The sequence below is a fragment of the Tursiops truncatus genome, chromosome 14 (assembly GCF_011762595.2).
Source record: "Tursiops truncatus isolate mTurTru1 chromosome 14, mTurTru1.mat.Y, whole genome shotgun sequence".
Lineage (NCBI taxonomy): Eukaryota > Metazoa > Chordata > Mammalia > Artiodactyla > Delphinidae > Tursiops > Tursiops truncatus.
The window spans coordinates 11,275,355-11,295,072 of NC_047047.1; the positions used below are offsets into that span (position 1 = coordinate 11,275,355).

At 37.2% G+C, this 19,718-nt stretch overlaps 2 protein-coding genes across 4 annotated transcripts in view; both read left to right on the forward strand.

Annotated features, from left to right (window-relative positions):
• Positions 1–19,718, forward strand: part of TMEM87B (transmembrane protein 87B) — a 278,511-nt gene that overhangs the window by 179,875 nt on the left and 78,918 nt on the right. The gene's annotated exons all lie outside the window — the stretch shown is intronic.
• ZC3H6 (zinc finger CCCH-type containing 6) overlaps positions 1–19,718 on the forward strand; it is a 52,796-nt gene that overhangs the window by 9,209 nt on the left and 23,869 nt on the right. For all 3 annotated transcript variants that reach the window (XM_019931048.3, XM_019931049.3, XM_019931050.3), the window contains exons 2-3: positions 10,075–10,255; positions 17,031–17,153. In XM_019931048.3, the coding sequence (XP_019786607.1) occupies positions 10,075–10,255; positions 17,031–17,153 (304 nt within the window). The remainder of the gene's footprint in view (positions 1–10,074; positions 10,256–17,030; positions 17,154–19,718) is intronic.

A 19,718-nucleotide genomic window follows, 5' to 3' on the forward strand; every position in this document is an offset into this window, starting at 1 on the left:
ACTGCCTGGGTCCACTTCCACTTGGATTTTTTTTCCCAATAGGAAAGACTACGTACTACACGAACCTGGGTTGGTTGAATCTGCAGATACGGAACCATGGTTTTGAGGAACTCAGATATAGAGGGCCGACTATAAATTACGCGTGGAGGGTCGGCACCCCAACCCACATGTTCAAGGGTCACCTGTATTTCATAGAGTTAACATGAGGGTAAAATGAACTGACCCAACATGCCTGGCAGCCTAGTAAGTGCTCAGTAATTGTTGACAATCGTATTATATGATGATATAAAAATAATTTTATTTTTTGACTACAAATTTGGATTGAGATGTTATTTTACTTCAGAATTAATATTAGTTTATCATGAACACATTAGCTGGAATTGAAGATAGACAAATAGTGAAATAATTAGATGACGAAAAGTATAGACGAAAAATTGCTGAGGAATTTTTTTTTTTTTTGCGGTACGCGGGCTTCTCACTGTTGTGGCCTCTGCCGTTGCGGAGCACAGGCTCCGGATGCACAGGCTCAGCGGCCATGGCTCACCGGCCCAGCCGCTCCGCGGCACATGGGATCTTCCCGGACCGGGGCACGAACCCGTATACCCCTGCATCGGCAGGCGGACTCTCAACCACTGCGCCACCAGGGAAGCCCTGAGGAATATTTTTAAATTATTTGTTTAAGTCATATATCCATAATCCTCTGATGGCCCCAAGCTTTTGAAAGGTTCCAGGCAATATTTTGGCCTTTATGGGGAAACAGAGTTAACTTACTACAGCTAAAATTGAATCATTTACACTTTCTGTTTGTTCATATCTAGATTTGAATGCTTGCAGGACTAAGACAACCTGGTACTGTAGTGAATGGGGACTTGTAATGCTTCTTTAAAAGATAACCTTTAGTTTTATTTGTATCCTCTATTGTTTTTCTCTATTTTGTTGATTTATGTCCTCTTATGTATTATTTTCACTCTTCAGTTTACCCATTTCCAAGTGCTTTAGTTGAATGTATAGATCATTTGTTTTTAATCTTTGTTATTTCCTGAAAATGTGTTTAAATAAAAGCATAAATCTCCCTCTAAGGACTCCTTTTCTTTGTTCAAAAGGTTTTTAATTTAATAACTTCATGGTGTACTCTGCACAAAATTTATACTGGGAAGTTCACCAGGAAGTTACATTGCTTGAATTTAGATGTTTCTTTATGATGCTACTGATACATTCATTACTGCATCAGGTAATTATAATGCCTTCTTTGAATAATTTGAGGCTTAAATGATTGGGATTACATGCTGCTATGATAGAGAATATTAACATATTATTCATTCATATCCTTACTATTTTTAAGGGAAATCTTGACCCAATTCAAAGGAATGGTCACTTCAGCAATAATGAGGTGACATTTTAAAGGTATAAATCATGGGAATGTTTGTAATATTCACAGAGGATTGCCTGAAAGATAATAGTCTATTCATTTCTCGATATTAGTAGCTTTCAGCTAATTTTTTTTTTTTTTTTTGCCTCAACACTGTTGGAGAAAAAAACATTCCTATCAGTAACAGAGTGATTGTATTCGAGTGGAGTGCGTCTAGTATCAGCATCTCCATATCTGTTCCATTCTTCTTTTGGATTGTTGCAGTGGCATCCTGCTTTTGCTGTATCTGTTTTGTCTCTCCTCTAGATCTGTTTTTCACTCTCAATTAAATTTGTATTTCAAAATGGAGATCTAATTACAATGCCAAAATTTGTATTTCAAAATGGAGATCTAATTACAATGCCTCCTTTCCTGGAAAAAACACGTTCAGTGTTTTTTCATTTCTCTAGGATAAACTCCAAACATGCCCAAAGCCCTGCATGATCTAGTGCTACCCATCACTCCAGTATAATTATGAACCAGCTTCTCCCCTTTCCTCTATGATCCAGTGACACTGGCCTTGTCTCCGTTCCTGCCTCACTTCTCATACAAAGAAATTTTGCTCATCCTATTTTCTCTGTCTGCCAGAGGCCCTTCCCTACCCCTATTCTCCTAGGCTAACTCATCATCTCAGTTCATTCATGACTTCCTCAGGGAAAGCCTTCCAGACTTCCCTGACATGACTTTTCCCTATTGTGTACACTCGTAGCACTTTTACCTCCTTCGTATATGGTTGTTATTTTATATTTATTTGTGTGATTCTTTGATGTCTGTCTCCGCCATCACTAGATTGAAAACTTCATGAGAGAAGAAAGCCGTGTCTTTTTTGTTTACCATCGTATCCCCAGTTAGTAGTGAATAAATACGTTAAATGAATGAATGGCACTTTTTTTTTTTTTTTTTTGCTGGGAGGGCAGAAGATTCTTATAAACATATAGTTTTTGAGAAATGCTGCTCTAGATGCTGTGGTTTTCATCCCTGGATTAAATCAGAACACCAGACAGTTGTGTACTTGGACAATATTACTTTGTTTCCTCATATAATTGCTTCTTCTCAATTGAACTTTGGCATCATGCCCTTGGTTCAAATTGGGGTATGCTGTAAGTGATAAACTGTTGTATGGACACTACTGAAGATAGTGTCCATTGTATCAAGTACTGCCCATTGTATCTGATAATATTTATAAGGACTCAGAGGAGAAATTTCTCTCCCTTCTCCCAGAAACAAAATTGTGCTTCTCTTGAGCAACTGATCTGTTCTTGTCCTAAAAGCACTGTTGTCTTATACCTTATCCTGTTTCCTAAAGCTCAGGGTCAAATTTGCAGCTTACATCTAGAAATTAGTCCGGGATTTCTGGCATGCCGCTATGTAAACTAATCTTAGTCTTAGCACTGTTTTAAGCTTTAGAATTTTAACTGTGATTTATTTACATATTTTACAGTTTGTTCAATAAAAGTCTCTATAAATAGCTTCCAAGGAATAATAGAACTCTATCAGAACCTTAAAAAAAAAGGCAAAATTAATCTGTTAATCTGCTTGCTGGCTAAGAAACAAGTTCAGTGGGTCTCTCCATGCTGAAAGTGGAAGGGATAAAGAGGAGTATAAAATGTTTATTACATATTGGGAGGAATTCGAGATATTACGTTCTGATTGGTTCATTTGGGAAATAGAAATTCTTCCTTTTGATTTTTTTCTGCTTCTGTCACAAAAGCACAGGCATTGCTTTATGACGATGTCTGAGGAGGGATGTGAAAGTGTCTGTTAGGCTCAAGGACACACAGCACTTTTTTTGTATGCGCATGTTGGGAACTTGGCAGAGCTTTAACAGTCTCCCCTTGTCCTACTCACGTAAACAGCAAGTTAACGTGTACGCTACGATCTTGTAGGAACTCTGATTAAAAAGGCCTTGGCTTAACTGAGTCCCTTTGTTTTCCTTCTGTTATAAAAATAAATTTTTGTACCATCTCATGAAATAACAGCTGTGCAGTAGCATATCTGACTCTGGAGACCAGGCATTGAAAGAAAAGTAAGAGTAGCCGTGACTGTTAAAAGGAGAAACTGGAAGGCACTTGAGAATGATGACCAAAGATTCCTCACTTGACCAGGAGGTTAGATGTTAAGGCTCCTGCTGAGTCCACATTTGATAGCCAAGTTGTCTTTTAGTTTGAGTATAGATTGGTCAACTTTCCTTATGGAATTATTCCATAAGAAGCAGGAAGTATCAGCCATATTGTATATTTTTCTTGGCTTGCCAGGAAGAAGTCCAGGGCCATGCTGTGATCTACAACCACGTGGATCAATGACTTTAGTTTGTTGTACTTTTAGGGCTTTACAGTATTATTTATTCTTTCAGTCAATGTTAACAACACATTTTTGATATATTTTTCCAAGTTATATGACCCCCTTAGTTGAAGATAGAGCCCTAAGGATTCTAGCTTTAAGGGAGCAACAGTTTTTGTTTGTTTTTTTTTTCTCTAGGGAGATCAGTGTCCCTTCAGACACTCCCAGAGAAGCATGGTCTCCTGAAGGAGATAGGAAGGAAATATCTAAAAATGTCTAATTATTACATTGTTATATATACTTTTTATTTATATATGCAAGTTAGGTTTTGATGAAGTAAATATGTGAAACCATGTTGTTGATTCAGGAAATAAAGATTAGAAGGGCCACATATAGTTTTAAAAACAAAAGAGCAATTACTTGTAACAAAAGTAACAAAGGAATTCTGTTATCTCTGGGGTACAGATAACATACATAGAATTAAACAAAATTTGCAAAGATTGTCATAGGACTATGAAGGCTATTAGGCTAGTTAAAATATATAATTTTGCCCATATATTTGTACAAAATCCCATTCCTGAAGGAATTTGTATTTGGGTTGAGACTTTGACTAAGTTCTAAGACAGGCGTGGGGAGTAAAACAAACCAAGTGAAAATTGCCGTGGCTGTAGATAGTCATTTTAAAGGGATAAGCTGAGTTTCTGCAAACCAGTACATTCCAGAGGGTGTAAGAATGTATTGGGTAAAGGATAAGGATAAAAAGTGATTTGAAGGCTGGTAGGTATCCAGATTTTACCACTGGTAATTTGTAAAGACAAACTCTCTGAGACAAATGCTGATAAACCATCTAGGATGTAAATGTTCAAGGTCCAGTTTGGGATAAACATAAAAGCACAGAAACTCAAGTTAGGTAGCTCTTCCATGACCCCAATATGGCCAGCCAGTGTTTTCCTTGAGGGGAAATACCTAGTTTGGGAGGTATAAGGTAGGGAGTTAGGTTAGGGCTTAATCAAGAGGATCACACATAAGCTATACAGATTGAGGGAAACAATCAGAGCAGGCATGGGCAAATCCTAGACCCAAGCAAGTTTTTTGTGACACCTGCTTACAGGTTCAGCGAGTAAGATTCAGAGAGTTTATTTCATACATAGACGACAAATTCAATATCAGCATCGGGTCAGCTTCTCGTGTCCCTTGTCCTACAGGATAACACTGAAATCAAAGAGACCAGAGGATCATAGGTAATGTGAGTGGTAGGGCACTCTTGTTGCTGAGGAACAGTTTCCATACTGCAGCTATGCAGTTTTTTTCAGCCTGCAGCTGTACACTTAGGAGTGGGCAAGGTGGAAAATCTAAGTCCTCACCGGAAGCAGGGAAGGTGGGTGAGAAATTGCCTTATAGCAGCCTCCCACGAAATAAGGAGGTGGGTGAGAAATAGCCTTGCAGCAGCACCTATCTTTCCATACTTCGGGGGGACCACAGGGCATCTGCTAAGGTTTAGGTCAGCCTGTGGTTGAGCCTTGCCTGTGTGGCCTATGTGGAGACATGTAGGGTTGCCAGGGCACTGGTACAGAGCAGTTCCTCTACATTTATCATCCATGGTAAGGGAGAAATGACAGGATGAATTAGAACAAGGCATGAAAAGTGCTACAAGCAATCATTTTCAAGCATCTAGAAAATTTGTGTTCTCTTGGTTTTAGGATAAGCAGTCTACTTCTATAAACTTGTCTACTCTGAAAAATGTCTTTTTTGTAGTGATCATTATCAGCTTATCCCAGGAAGCTTGTGTTCATGAGTAATATCTTTGTAATATCATCCATCAGGAGCACTTGTATAGTCTTTTTTTTTTTTTTTTTTTTTTTTTTGCGGTACGCGGGCCTCTCTCACTGTTGTGGCCTCTCCCGTTGTGGAGCACAGGCTCCGGACGCGCAGGCTCAGTGGCCATGGCTCATGGGCCCAGCCGCTCTGCGGCATGTGGGATCTTCCCGGACCGGAGCACGAACCCATGTCCCCTGCATCGGCAGGCAGACTCTCAACCACTGCGCCACCAGGGAAGCCCTGTATAGTCTTTTATTGAGGCTTTTGTGTTTCTTCCAGAAGACTCAGTTTCTGATCTATAGCTTGTAACAGGAGCCTTTAGGCAAGCATAAAGAAAAAGCAGACACTACCTGTGGAGGTAAGACTGAATGGTTCAGGTTAATTTATTTTAATAGCCAACAATATCAAAATGGAGAAAAGTAGAATTCTCTATTGAGGCGTATCAATTTGTAAGGATTTAGTGACTAGTTACCTCAGAATAAGAACAGTGAGGGCATTGACCAGTTTCAGAGTCTTTAATTTATACTACAGTGAATTATGATTTTCTCTAGTTGTCTCCAGTCTAGATATTTAAATCTAGAGATAAAATCTTTTAAAATTTTATTTTATTATTTTTTAAAATGACAGCTTTATTGAGATAGAATTCACCTTTTAAAGTATACAATTCACTGATTTTTAGGATGTTCCAGAGTTATGCAACTGCTACCACTATCTAATTTTAGAACACTTTTCATCACTCCTAAAAAAAACTCTGTACCTATTGGCAATCATTCCCCATTCTTCCTCTAGTCTAACTGTCTTTATGGATATGCCTGAGAGAAATTCTTTTAAAGATAATTTTGTTTATTAACTGGACGGTTATGTACATGTCTGTGACATGAATATGACTCCTTCTAAAAAGGACATAATCATTCTATTATTTTTTTAAATTTATTTATTTATTTTTGGCTGTGTTGGGTCTTCGTTTTTGTGCGAGGGCTTTCTCTAGTTGGGGCAAGCAGGGGCCACTCTTCATCGCGGTGCGCACGCCTCTCACTATCGCGGCCTCTCTTGTTGCGGAGCACAGGCTCTAGACGCGCAGGCTCAGTAGTTGTGGCTCACGGGCCTAGTTGCTCCACGGCATGTGGTATCCTCCCAGACCAGGGCTCGAGCCCGTGTCCCCTGCACTGGCAGGCAGGTCCTCAACCACTGTGCCACCAGGGAAGCCCCCTATTTTTACATTAATAAAAAGTCACCCATATATGGTTGACTTAGGAACTTTTATTTTTTATTTATTAAATTAAAACAAATTGGGCTTCCCTGGTGGCGCAGTGGTTGAGGGTCTGCCTGCCGATGCAGGGGATGCGGGTTCGTGCCCCGGTCCGGGAAGATCCCACATGTCGCGGAGCAGCTGGGCCCGTGAGCCATGGCCGCTGAGCCTGTGCGTCCAGAGCCTGTGCTCCACAATGGGAGAGGCCACAACAGTGAGAGGCCCGCGTACAGCAAAAAAAAAAAACAAAAAAAAACCAAATTATCTTGGGTTTAATAACCACAACAGCTTTCATAATAGTGTTAATTCAAAATCTAGAGAATGGCAAGCACTTTTAATTACTTCTATTATCTCTTCTATTTTTGATTTTTCACAGAGCTGGATTAGTATCTGATACATTGGTAGGTGCTCAGTCAAGAAAGCTTTATTTTATTTTGCTGACAGAGCTAAAATTAGAATCCAGTTTTCCTCCTACTAAGTCTCCTTTTTCCATTATGCCACACATGCTTTCCATCTGTGCCCAAAGGTGATTTTTTAAAGCATTGGAAGCAGCTCATAGAAGTGTGGATCATTGTTCTTCATTTCCTTTTACTCTCCTTTATGTAACCAAACATAAATTTACAAATTTAAATGTGTTATTGTATGAATGTTGAAATGATAAAGAGGCTAAAGGAAAAGAAAGAAAAAATTTTAAACTTTCAGTGTTTTATGTTTAATAACAAATATAAATTCCCGTATGTCACAGGTAAAGAATTTAAGTAAAGTAGAACATAATCATGTGCAGCATTTTCAGCTTGAGTATTTTATTTAAATAGCTCTAGTCAAAAATGCTAATTATGAATTAGTGGTTTTAAGGTATGATTTAAGGAGCTCAAACTGGAGGAGAATGATGGTAAAAGAAAGGATGAACACCTGTAGATTTTGTTGTTGTTTGCATTTAGATTTTTACATGTAGACAGTAAAATGCACAATTCTTAAATGAATTTTTAAGAATTGATGAATTTTTACACACGTGTATATGTAGTAATCACCATACCCATCTATAGAGAATATTTTAACAACCTAGGAGGCTTCTTAGTACTCCCTTTTTGTCAGCTATAACCCTCCAAGAGGTAATCGCTGTTCTAACTCACATCACCATAGATTAGTTTTGCCTGTTCTTGAAGTGCATATAAATGGAGTCAGACAGTAGTCCCTTGTGTCTGGCTTCTTTTGCTTATGTCTGTAACATTCATCGTATTATGTGTAGCAGTACAGTAGTTAAGTTTTTTGGCTTTATAGTATTCCATTATGTAAATGAAACACTATTAATCCATTCACGTGTTCATGGAGATTTGGGTTGTTTACAGTTTTTTACCATCATGACTAAAGCTGTTAAAAAACTTCTTTATACTTGTCCTTGGGTGAATATATGCACTCATTTTTCTTGGGCCATAGGTATTATAGTGTTATGAAAGCTCAAAACTTTTTAAATTAAAACAGCCAGTATGCTGAACCTGCCTCACATGAAATTTTCAAGTCCACCTAAATAGACATATACCTCTGATTTTATGATGGAAACTGGAGAAAAACAACATTGACTTCACAGTCAATACAGGGTGATATTGTGTGCCTGTTCTGTAATGGCAAGGGTTATGGGTATTTTACATTCAATCATTCAGTAAAAAGCAGGGCACCGTGCTAGGGATTAGGAGATACAGCTGTGAAAGACAGTCCCATACCCCGCTTTCACCAACCAATGAGCAAGTCATTCAGACATAACGTGTAGAGTGCAGAGATAAAGAAATGAGAATTATTAGGGGAGTGCTTAGGATGGAGCAGCTCACCTAATCCTGAGTAGTCAGTGGAGGCATCTTGCAGGAAGGGACATCTAAACCGGGTCCTAAAGATTGAATTGGACTTAGCCGGTGAAGGAGGTGAGAGGGTGGATGTTGAGAGGAGCAGGGCAATGAGAGTTTTTAAGGCAATGTTTAAGGCTTGGGGACTTGAATTGAAATTAGCTGGTGAATCAGGGACTCAATTATAAAGGGCCTTTTGGAGTCAAGGAGTGTTGACATCATCCTCAGGTCAGAAGGGAATCACTGATACTGTCTTTTTTATTATGGAAAACTTCAAACACATATTGATAGAATGGTAGAATGAATCCTTATATACACATCCCACAGTTTCAGCAATTACCAACTCATGGCCAGTCTTGTTGAGACCACTTCCTTCATCCTCAGTGGATTGTTTGAAGCAAATTTGAGATATCACATCATTGAAGATTTTTAGCAGGAGAGTGCTACATGATCAGTTTTGCATTTTAGAAATCACACATTTCTAGTAATTTAAAAGTATCTTTAAAATGCACACACCATAGTTTGTGTGCTTCTCATTTGCTTCCAGTCACAAAAGACATTTATCTTTCTGTATCACCATGTAATATTTGTAGTTGTTTGCATTTTTTCAAACTGTATGGAAACAGGATAAAATGTTAAAATTATTTTATGTATTTATCTTCCCATGTAGATCAGTTAATTTGCATTTAAAATACTGTTAGTGAACGTTGGGGCTTCTATAACTATAAAAATGTCATAATTAATATAAAGATTTGTAGATTTGGGGTTTTACTCTGAATATTTTTTACAGATTCAAGTTGAGGAATTTATTATTCTGCTTTTGTGGTTCAGGTTTCAGTAGGTAGATTACTTATCTACCTATTGAAATTTGTCTTCTTATTGAAGTTTACTCTTATGGTGAGAATTAATATATTACATTGCTTTTATTTTAAAGCTATTTATAGCTGTCTACAGGTCACTAAGTTAAATTCCTTCCTGTAGTTAGAATGTTTGCTTCCTAAAGTGTTTTAATTTCTTTCTTCCTCCCTTTCTTCCTCCCTCCCTCCCTCTCTCCCTCTTTTTCTTTCTTTCTTCTTTCTTTCTTTCTTTCTTTCATTTTTATGGTAGCTTAGTATTATAGATGGTAACTATTGCTGTATTACCTTGGGATACTATTGCATTCATGCATTCATTTGTTTACTGAGTGAGAGTCAATGCTCTTACTCTAAATCAGAGGTTGGCAAACTATGGCTGCTGAAATTGCTTCTTATGTTCTTGAAGGGTGTTGTAAAAAAAGAGAGATTTTGCAACAGAAACCATATGTGGCCTGCAAATTTAAAATGTTTACTATCTAGCCCTTTATAGAAAATTGGCCAACCCCTGATCTAAATGAGTATAACTTAAATTCTTGGCTCATGCTTTTTTTTTCTTTTGGAACTGTTTCTGTAAGATTCTCTTTAGAATTGACTTTTGAAAATTAAAATTTTCATTGTCTTTTACAGAGAAGATGGTGAATTAGAAGATGGTGAAATAGATGATGCAGGATTTGAAGAAACACAAGAACAGGAAGCAAAAGAGGATGAAAAGCAGAAAAATGAGAAAGCCTACAGAAAATCAAGGAAAAAACACAAGAAAGAAAAAGAGAAGAAAAAGTCCAAAAGGAGAAAACGTGAGAAACATAAGGTTAGTTAGAATCTACTTTTTATTCTTTTGGTAAATTTTTATGAAATATAAAACTGAAAATTACAAAGTATAAATCATTGCCTGTTTTCTTATAAAATATATGGATTAGATCTTTTTATGTGCTTAAGAAATTTTATGAACATAAAGATTATATGAAATGTTTTAAAGATTTAAAAAATATTCATGAGAACCTTACCGTATAGCACAGGGGAACTCTACTAGGTTCTCTGTGGTGACCTAAATGGGAAGGAAATCCAAAAAAGAGGGGATATATGTATACGTATAGCTGATTCACTTTGCTGTATAGCAGAAACTAACACAACAGTGTAAAGCAACTCAACTCCAATAAAAAAATTAAATAATCAAAGTAACTTTTAATGCAAATTAGAATAAATCTTTTAAATTGATGGAAGATTGTATGCAAGAATACTGAAAGCTTAAGGAAAGAAAGTTTCATTCTCTACAGATGTAGATTAACAGCACTGGCATTGTCCATCCATTCATTTATTTATTCATTTGTAAGTATTATTGCGTGCTTGCTGTGGAAGTCTCTGTGCTGTATGCTGGGGGTTATAGTAATGAATGAAATGGTCTCTGCTGTTATAGAGATTACATTGAAAAGGGAAGGAGAGAGCTGTAAACAATTGAAAAACAAATGCTATCAAGAGAGCACTTGGGTGCTGGATACAGAATAATGTGGATTGCGGTTGAGAAGAAGGGAAACCTATACTGACAGAGAAATCAGAGAAAAGTTGGCAGCAGTGGTGGGGTAGTTTTTGAAACTCCCTGAATTTCCCCCATAAAAACAGAGCAATTAGAATAGCAAAACCAAAAATTCATTGGCAGCATCTACCAAAAAATGAACTAACAAATTATCTTCACAAACCTCAAAAGTAAAAAACCACAGACAGCAACCACAGACAGCAACAAGACCAGAGTAGGATCAGCAATTGTGTGAAATGAAGCAGAAGAAAGGTAAAAAGAACTTCCAGAAAACAAACTACCAACAGGTATTCATCTCAATGCAGGAGTCCCCAGTGAACATGGAAAGCCTGTCGGCCAAACTGAGAAACAGCAATGGAAACTGAGAGGGGGCTTTACTAGCTCCCAATTCCCACATGAGTATAAGGTGACCACGTAAGATTGTATGGTGCTAGAATGGTCTGTGCCTGATGAATACTCATCAACTAAATCTCTTCTAGGACAGAGTCCCACCCTGAGGAGAAAACTGCTAGGAGTAGAATCTAAGTTGAGAGGACAAGAATACTAGGGCCAAGGAAAGAAAATGGGGGAAGGGAGCAGGGGTGGCATATCTCAGAAGATACACAGCCATGTTTTTTAATACCTCATGTGCTAACGACAGAAGAAATAACCCTAGAGAGTGAAGCTAGGAAAGTTTTCCTGGCTCATTCCTCCTTTGACACATGAGCAACAAGATTGGACCATGACCACACTCCATATACGTTATTCTTATTAAAAAAAAAAGAGGAAACTGGGGAGAATAATATTCTTCCAGAAAGGAAAGAATGCCCACAAAACATGAAAAACTTAACCTAACATTTCAAAATGATTTTTAAAAATTAAGAAAATAATACAGACTATGATCAAACAGCATCAGCAGAACTGGGGGAAAAGGGAATCGTTTGGTCATTTAGGCAAAAAGACCAAGCCACTTATTAAGAAAGGAAAGTCAGATTTATAGAAAAATTTTTGATATCAACATTTTATGCCAGAAGATAATGGAGTAACATATTTGAATAAAATGCAAGCCAAGCATTTTATATCCAGCTAAATACTGAACTTCAAATATAAAGTCCTCAGAAAAGCTGTATATAATAGAAGTCAGGAAATATTATCATAAGACTTCTCATAGAATCTCCTAGAGCACACGTTCAGATAACCAAAATGACTGGTTGAAAAAGTGAGAGTGATCTACATACACTACGTATTAGTCTGTAAAGCTAAGACTAAATGATGGACATGGGGGGCAGTAAATTATGTATCGAAACATTACAGCTGTAAAAAACGTCAGGGAAAGCAGAAGAATATAGGGTAAGCAGGATAACCTTCTTGGTAGTTTTTTAGTTATTAACTGAGACTTTTTAAATATACTTCAAATTATTATCCTGGGAATGAAAGAGAGGAAGTAGAAGAAGAGGTTACTGCCTAATTTCAATATTGGTCCTACTAGTAAACAAATAGTATGCAAAGAAGGGATAGGGACTAAGGTTATTGGAAAAAGACAACTTGAAAGAAATAACTGAAACAAAAATATAATCTTTCTAATACCAAAAGATATACCTCCCAACAATGCAAAATCCAACTCTAAGCTATGTAAAAGAGAAAGATTTAAAAAGTGGGTAAAACCATTGTAAAGCAATTATACTCTAATAAAGATGTTAAAAAAAATAAAAAAATGAAAAGTGGGTGAAGCTATACCAGGCAGATGCAAAGAAAGAAAAGGCAGAAATCACAGTGTTGATATATGAAAAAGTCAAATTTAGGTCAAAAAGGCATTGAAAGAAACAAAGAAGGGCATTTTATAATGTTAAGGTTATAATTCACAGTGAAGATTTATTTATTTATTGTTATTTAATATCCCCTTAAACATCAGTTTTCATAAAGCAGGAACTATAGGAACTATGAGAAGAAATAGACAGGAATACAGTAATAACAGGAGATACACCAGTATACCTCTCTTAACCCAAGGAGATTAATCAAATGGATGAAAAGGTGGTAAGGATATTAAAGAAATATTATAATATTATATTATAATATTATAATATATAGTATTATAAATATTATAAATATATAGTAAGCTCTGAATCCTGAGAATATATCTTTCTCTCAAGTATACTTGGAATATTCATAAAAATAGACCATGTCATAGGCAACAAAGAAAACTCCAATTAATTTGATGGAGTAGAAATAGTACAAAGAGCAATCTCAAACCACAATGCAATAAATCTAGACATAAATAACAAAGTCGAAAAACAGAAACACTTTTGAATGCAGACTAAATCTGCCGAATTACATGAAAATAATAATAGAATTTGACATATGGAAGATAGCTAAAAAATTATCAGAAGAAAAATTATTATAGTATTAAAATCTAGAAAACAACAAAGTAAGACAGAAACAAAAAGGAAGGGCTTAATAAAGTTATAAGTAGAATTTAACAAATTAGAATGAAAAGTCAGTAGTTTGTTTTTTTTTTTGGCCATGCTGCACGGCACGCAGGATCTTAGTTCTCCCATCAGGGATCGAACCTGTGCCCCCTGCAGCACGGGTTGGCCAAACTAATTAAGAAAAAAGGGAAGCACAAAAACAAAGTTAGATATTTTGAGGCTAAGAACTTTTAAAACCATCAAGTCCTGGTTCCTTTTTAACAGTTCTTCCTTTAATTCATCTATCTTTCCTCATAGATAGGTACTTTCAACATTTTGCTTGAAAATCTTAACTAGATCACCTAGTTCATTAGACACATTTTCTACTTTCCATATTGCTGAATGTAACAGTGTTGCTAGATTTCTGCCACTGCATAACAAGGATCTCCCTTTTTCCAGTTTTAATAAGATCTCTGTCACTTTCCTTTTAAGTCGCCCCAAAGTCCAAAATTTTACTAACAATAATTCAGGGTGATCTTAGGCTTTCACTAGTGCCCTCTTAAAATCATTCCAGTTTCTATCCACTGTCTGGTTCCAAAACCAGTTCTACCTTTTAGATACTTGTACTGGCAGCACCGCATTTCCAGATACCAAAACCTGTATTAGTTAACTATTGCTGCGCAACACATTACCCCAAACTTAGAAGCTTAAAACAACAAAAGTTTGTCTCCTAGTTTCTGTGGGTCAGGAACGTGGGCACGGCTTAACTTGGTATTCTGGCTCAGCGCTTCCTGCGAGGTTGCAGTCATCTCCTGACTAAGGCAGGATCCTCTTCCAAGTTCGGTCATGTGGCTCTTGGCAGGCCTCCGTTCCTCACCATGTGGACCCCTTTACATACCACTTCTTTGACCTCGTGCTTTGGCTGGCTTCCTCCAAAGCAAGAGAGCAAGAGAGAGCACCCAGGATGAAAGCTACAGTCTTTTTTATAACCTAATCACTTCTGACAAATTCTGTTTGCTAGAAGCAAGCTTCTAAGTCTAGTCCACACTCAAAGGGAGAGGAATTAATCTCCACCTCTTGAGGGTAGGAGTAATAATGAATTTGTGGACAATTATTATTAGAGAAATGCCATTTAATTGATTTTATATTTTGCATTTTCACTTAATAGTACAGATAAACATTTTGTTGTTTCTATAAAATCTTCTAAAATACCATTTTAATTGATTGCTCTGTATTGTATTATACTTTAGTATCATTCTCTTACTATTGGACATGGAGATTTTTTGTGATAAATCTTGAAGGACAGGTAGGAATTAGCTCGTTGACCAAAGAGACACAGAGAATACAAAAGCAAAAAGGTGTGAAAAGGCTGGCATGGTTTGGGGAAGTCACTGAAGTCCCTAAATTCTTTCTGTTACTGTTTGAATATTTAAAGGGGTCACTAAATGTCTATCCTGTTAATTAGTTCTTGACTATGTCTTTTGCCCTCTTTACTCACCACGTTGTGGTGTCATGTTTGTTAAGAGTTCTACAGAAAGCATAATCACTGAGACTTGAACTTTATTTATTTTTAAAACATTTATTTATTTGGCTGGGCTGGGTCTTAGTTGTGGCATGCAGGATCTTCTTTGCAGCATGCAGGATCTTTAGTTGTGGCATGCGGACTCTTAGTTGCATCATGAGGGATCTAGTTCCCCAACCAGGGATCGAACCAGGGCCCCCTACATTGGGAGCGTGGAGTCTTACCCACTGGACCACCAGGAAAGTCCCTAGACTTGAACTTTAGTACTTACCAACCAAGTGTATTGAAAGAAATAATCCACCAGTGTATTATAGGTAAAATAACAAAATTAAGGGAACACTTTCAAACACCAAACAGATACCAAACAATAACCAAAAAAAAGAAACTCAAAAATTCTGAATTAAAAAAAGTATACTATCCTTTTCACTTAAAAATTTAATAATTTTTAATTACTCTCTACTATTTCCAGCTATTTTTAATTTTGGGTTAATAATTACTTCTTATTACTGTAGGTGAGCCACATACATATTTTTTTATAATAGCCTTCCTAATGACTTCTTAACGTCTGTGTTCTAGACTCATTTTTGGGGGCTAGCCTGAAGAATCTTCTCCCTTAAACAGAATCTCTTCTCTGATGGCTCTTCCTGAAGCAATGCCTCTGTTTGAACTTCTTCTTAAGCAAGCCTTACCCCTTTAGTGTTCTTCAAGGTAAAGGTTTTCTTTTGAGCCAGAGCTGACTTCTGCTAGTAACAGAGCAAACTTGGCTTTTAAATGGACAATATTTATTTCAAGTCCTAACCAAAAAGATTAGGTAGTTAAGCTTGAAGCGTTTCATAGCATAATTATAAAAAGATCTTCATATCACCTATCAGATCAACAAAAGCAGAATTAACAGCACCCCAAAACTAAACCCCAGAACATTTAAGAACAAGGTGGAGGAAAACAGTTTGTCTTCTTAAACCAGCATTTAAGAATGGAGTAGAAGAAAACAGATCCTTCTACTGTAAAAGTATCAAGAGGTCAATTTAGTTCAGCACATTTTTACTGAGTTTGTTCTAGTCTTGGATGCTGGGAATGCAAGGATGATAAAATACAGAGTCAGTGTCTTTGTTGATAAGAACTTCAAAAAATTTTTTTAAAGAGGGTGCTCAACCTGGGAAGGTAATTATTTTGGCTAGATGGAGGGTATTTCGTGATTTTTTTTTTTGAAATTGCATTCATACTTGAAAAAGCTTATTCTTGATATTTGTCAATCACTGTCAATTACTTGTGGTTTGCATTTCATCTTTGTTCAATTTTGTGGGTTGGATTTATGTTATAGTTATAATTTGGAATGTTTTGATATCTTTTAGATTTAGGGTACTTATGCAATAGATTAAGAACTCTAAAGCTGTTTTAGGTAAAAATAAATTACTTCATACTCTATTCATGTTCTAGGACTCTTTTTGGTGATGAGGAACCAATTTTATTTCCTTTATGATTAACTTAGGGGCTTCCCTGGTGGTGCAGTGGTTAAGAATCCGCCTACCAATGCAGGGGACGCGGGTTCGAGCCCTGGTCCAGGAAGGTCCCACATGCCACGGAGCAGCTAAGCCCGTGCGCCACAACTACTGAGCCTGCGCTCTAGAGCCCGCGAGCCACGACTGCTGAGCCCGCATGCCACAGCTACTGAAGCCCGCGTGCCTAGAGCCCATGCTCCACAACAAGAGAAGCCACCACAGTGAGAAGCCGTGCACTGCAACGAAGAGTAGCCCGCGCTCGCAGCAACTAAAAGCCCGCACGCAGCAGCAAACACCCAATGCAGCCAAAGATTTTAAAAATAAAGATTAACTTAAATTTAAGATCACTTTAGAGCATAGAGGTGCAGTATTTTCTATTTGAAGTCCTTGGGCCAAAGGGATGATGGGGAAAATGCTGCCATTAAAATCCCCGAGAAAAGAGGAAGATGTACTATTCCTCAGAAAATTTCAGAGGAGTTGGGGTGGAGGTGGTCTTTGGAACAAGAATTTTCCAGTTAATACTTCAGAACCTACTAGGATAATATAATCTGTTGGTTGGCACCTCTGGCTGAAACAAGCTTATCTAGATACTAGTTAAATTTTTTTCCTTTTGTAAATGTAACATTTTTGGTTTTTCCTTCTTTTAGCATAATTCTCCATCCAGTGATGATAGTTCAGACTACAGCCTTGATTCAGAGGTCGAACATACAGAAAGTTCCCACAGAAAAAGAAGTGGTTTCTACAGGGATTATGACATTCCATTTCCTCAGGTATTGCCTTTATTTTTATTGTCATAAAATATACAGAACATAAAATTTACCATTTTAACTATTTCTTTTTCTCTCTCTTTTTCTTTTAAATTAGAGTATAATTGACCTACAACACTGTGTTAGTTCCAGGTGCACAACATAGGATTCAATATTTCTGTACATAAAATGATCACCACAATAAGTTTGGTTACCATCTGTCGCCATACAAAGATATTACATTATTATTAACTGTTCTCCCCATGCTGTACATTTCATCCCTGTGACTCATTTATTTTGCAACTGGAAGTTTGTACCTCTTAATCTCCCTCACCTATTTCATCCCCATTCCCCTCTGGTAACCACTTGTTTGTTCTATCTGTGAATCTGTTCCTGTTTTGTTATGTTTGCTCATTTGTTTTGGTTTTTAGATTCCACATATAAGAGAAATAATAGTGATATTTATCTTTCTCTATCTGCCTTATTTTACTTAGCATAATGCCCTCTAAGTCCGTCCTTATTGTCACAAATGGCAAGATTTCATTCTTTTTTATGGCTGAGTAATACTCCATTGTATATATACTGCATATACTGCATGTATATATATATATACTGCATCTTCTTTATCCGTTCATCTGTTAATGGACACTTAGCTTGCTTCCATATCTTGGCTATTATAAACAATGCAGCAGTGAACATAGGGGTGCATATATCTTTTCGAATTAGTGTTTTTATTTTCTCTGGGAAAATACCCCAAAGTGGAATTGCTGGATATTTGGTAGTTCTATTCTTAATATTTTGAGAAACCTCTGTACTGTTTTCCACAGCGACTGCACCAATTTACATTACCACCAACAGCGTACAAGTGTTCCCTTTTCTCCACATTTTCACCAACACTTGTTATTTCTTGTCTTTTTGATGATAGCCATTCTGCCAGGTGTGAGGTGATATGTCCTTGTGGGTTTTTGTGCTTTTTAAAAATTAATTACTTATTTTTGGTTGCATCGGGTCTTTGTTGCTGTGTGCTGGCTTTCTCTAGTTGCAGGGAGCGGGGGCTACTCTTCATTGCGGTGCACGGTGGCTTCTCTTGTTGTGGAGCACAGGTTCTAGGCACACGGGCTTCAGTAGTTGTGGCATGCAGGCTCAGTAGTTGTGGCACATGGGCTTAGTTGCTCTGCGGCATGTGGGATCTTCCTGGTCCAGGGCTCAAACCCGTGTCCCCTGCATTGGCAGGCGGGTTCTTAACCACTGTGCTACCAGGGGATTCCTATCCTTGTGGTTTTGATTTGCATTTCCCTGATGATTAGTGATGTTGAGCATCTTTTCATGTGTCTGTTGGCCATTTGTATGTCTTTGGAAAAATTCACTATTTTCACCATTTTAAAATATACAGTTCAATGACATTAAGTTTATTTATGATGTTGTGCAACCATCACTCTGTCCATTTCCAAAACTTTTTCATCTTCCTAAACAGAAGCCATGTACCTATCAAGCAATAATACCTAATTTCCCCCTCCCTCCACTCCTGGTAACCACTATTCTACTTTCCATCTCTATGAATTTGCCTGCTCTAGGTGCTTCATATAGGTGGAATCATGCTGTATTTGTCCTTTTGTGTCTGGCTTATTTCACTTACCATAATTTTTGCAAGGTTCATCTGTGTTGTAGTACGTATCAGAATTTCCTTCCTTTTCAAAGCTGTATAGTACTCAATTATATGTATATACCACATTTTGTTGATAGATACTTGGATTGCTTCCACCTTTTGCACATTGTGAATAATGCTGCTATGAACGTGGGTGTATAGGTATCTCTTTGAGACCCTGCTCTCAATTCTTTGGAGTATAGACCTAGGAGTGGAATTAATTGATGATATGTTATTTCTACATTTAACTTTCTGAGGAACTACCAACTGTTTCCCACAAAGGCTGCACCATTTTACATTTCCACCAACAATGCATGAGATTTTTCTGATTTCTCCACATTCTTGTCAAGCTTGTTATTTTCTGTTTTTGTTTGTTTGTTTTGTTTTGGATAACAGCCTTCCTAATTGGTGTGAAATGATATCTCACTGTGGTTTTGAGTTACTGCTTTTTAAAGAGAAAAATTAAACTTTCAATTTCATTCTTTGCTTTCTGATATTAAAAAAATATTTTATAAGACATATGCTACAAATTTTAAACCTTTGAAAATAAAGACTATGTCATGGATTTGTCTGTTAGGGCTGCCATAACAACATACCACAGACTGGTGGCTTAAACAACAGAAATTTATTTTCTCACAGTCTGGAGGCTAGATCTGAGTCCAAGATCGAGGTGCTGGCAGGTTTGGTTTCCCCTGAGGGCCACAAGGGAAGGATCTGTTTAGGTCTTTCTCCTTGGCTTGTAGATGGTCACCTTCGTGCTGCTTTGTCCTCACATGGTCATTTCTCTGTGCACGTGGACTCCTTGTGTCTCTGTGTGTCCAAATTTCCTCTTATAAGGGCAGCAGTCAAATTGGATCAGGGCCCACCCTAACATCCTCATTTTAACTTAATCACCTCTTTAAAGGCCCTTTCTCTAAACACTGTCATATTTTGAGGTACTGGGG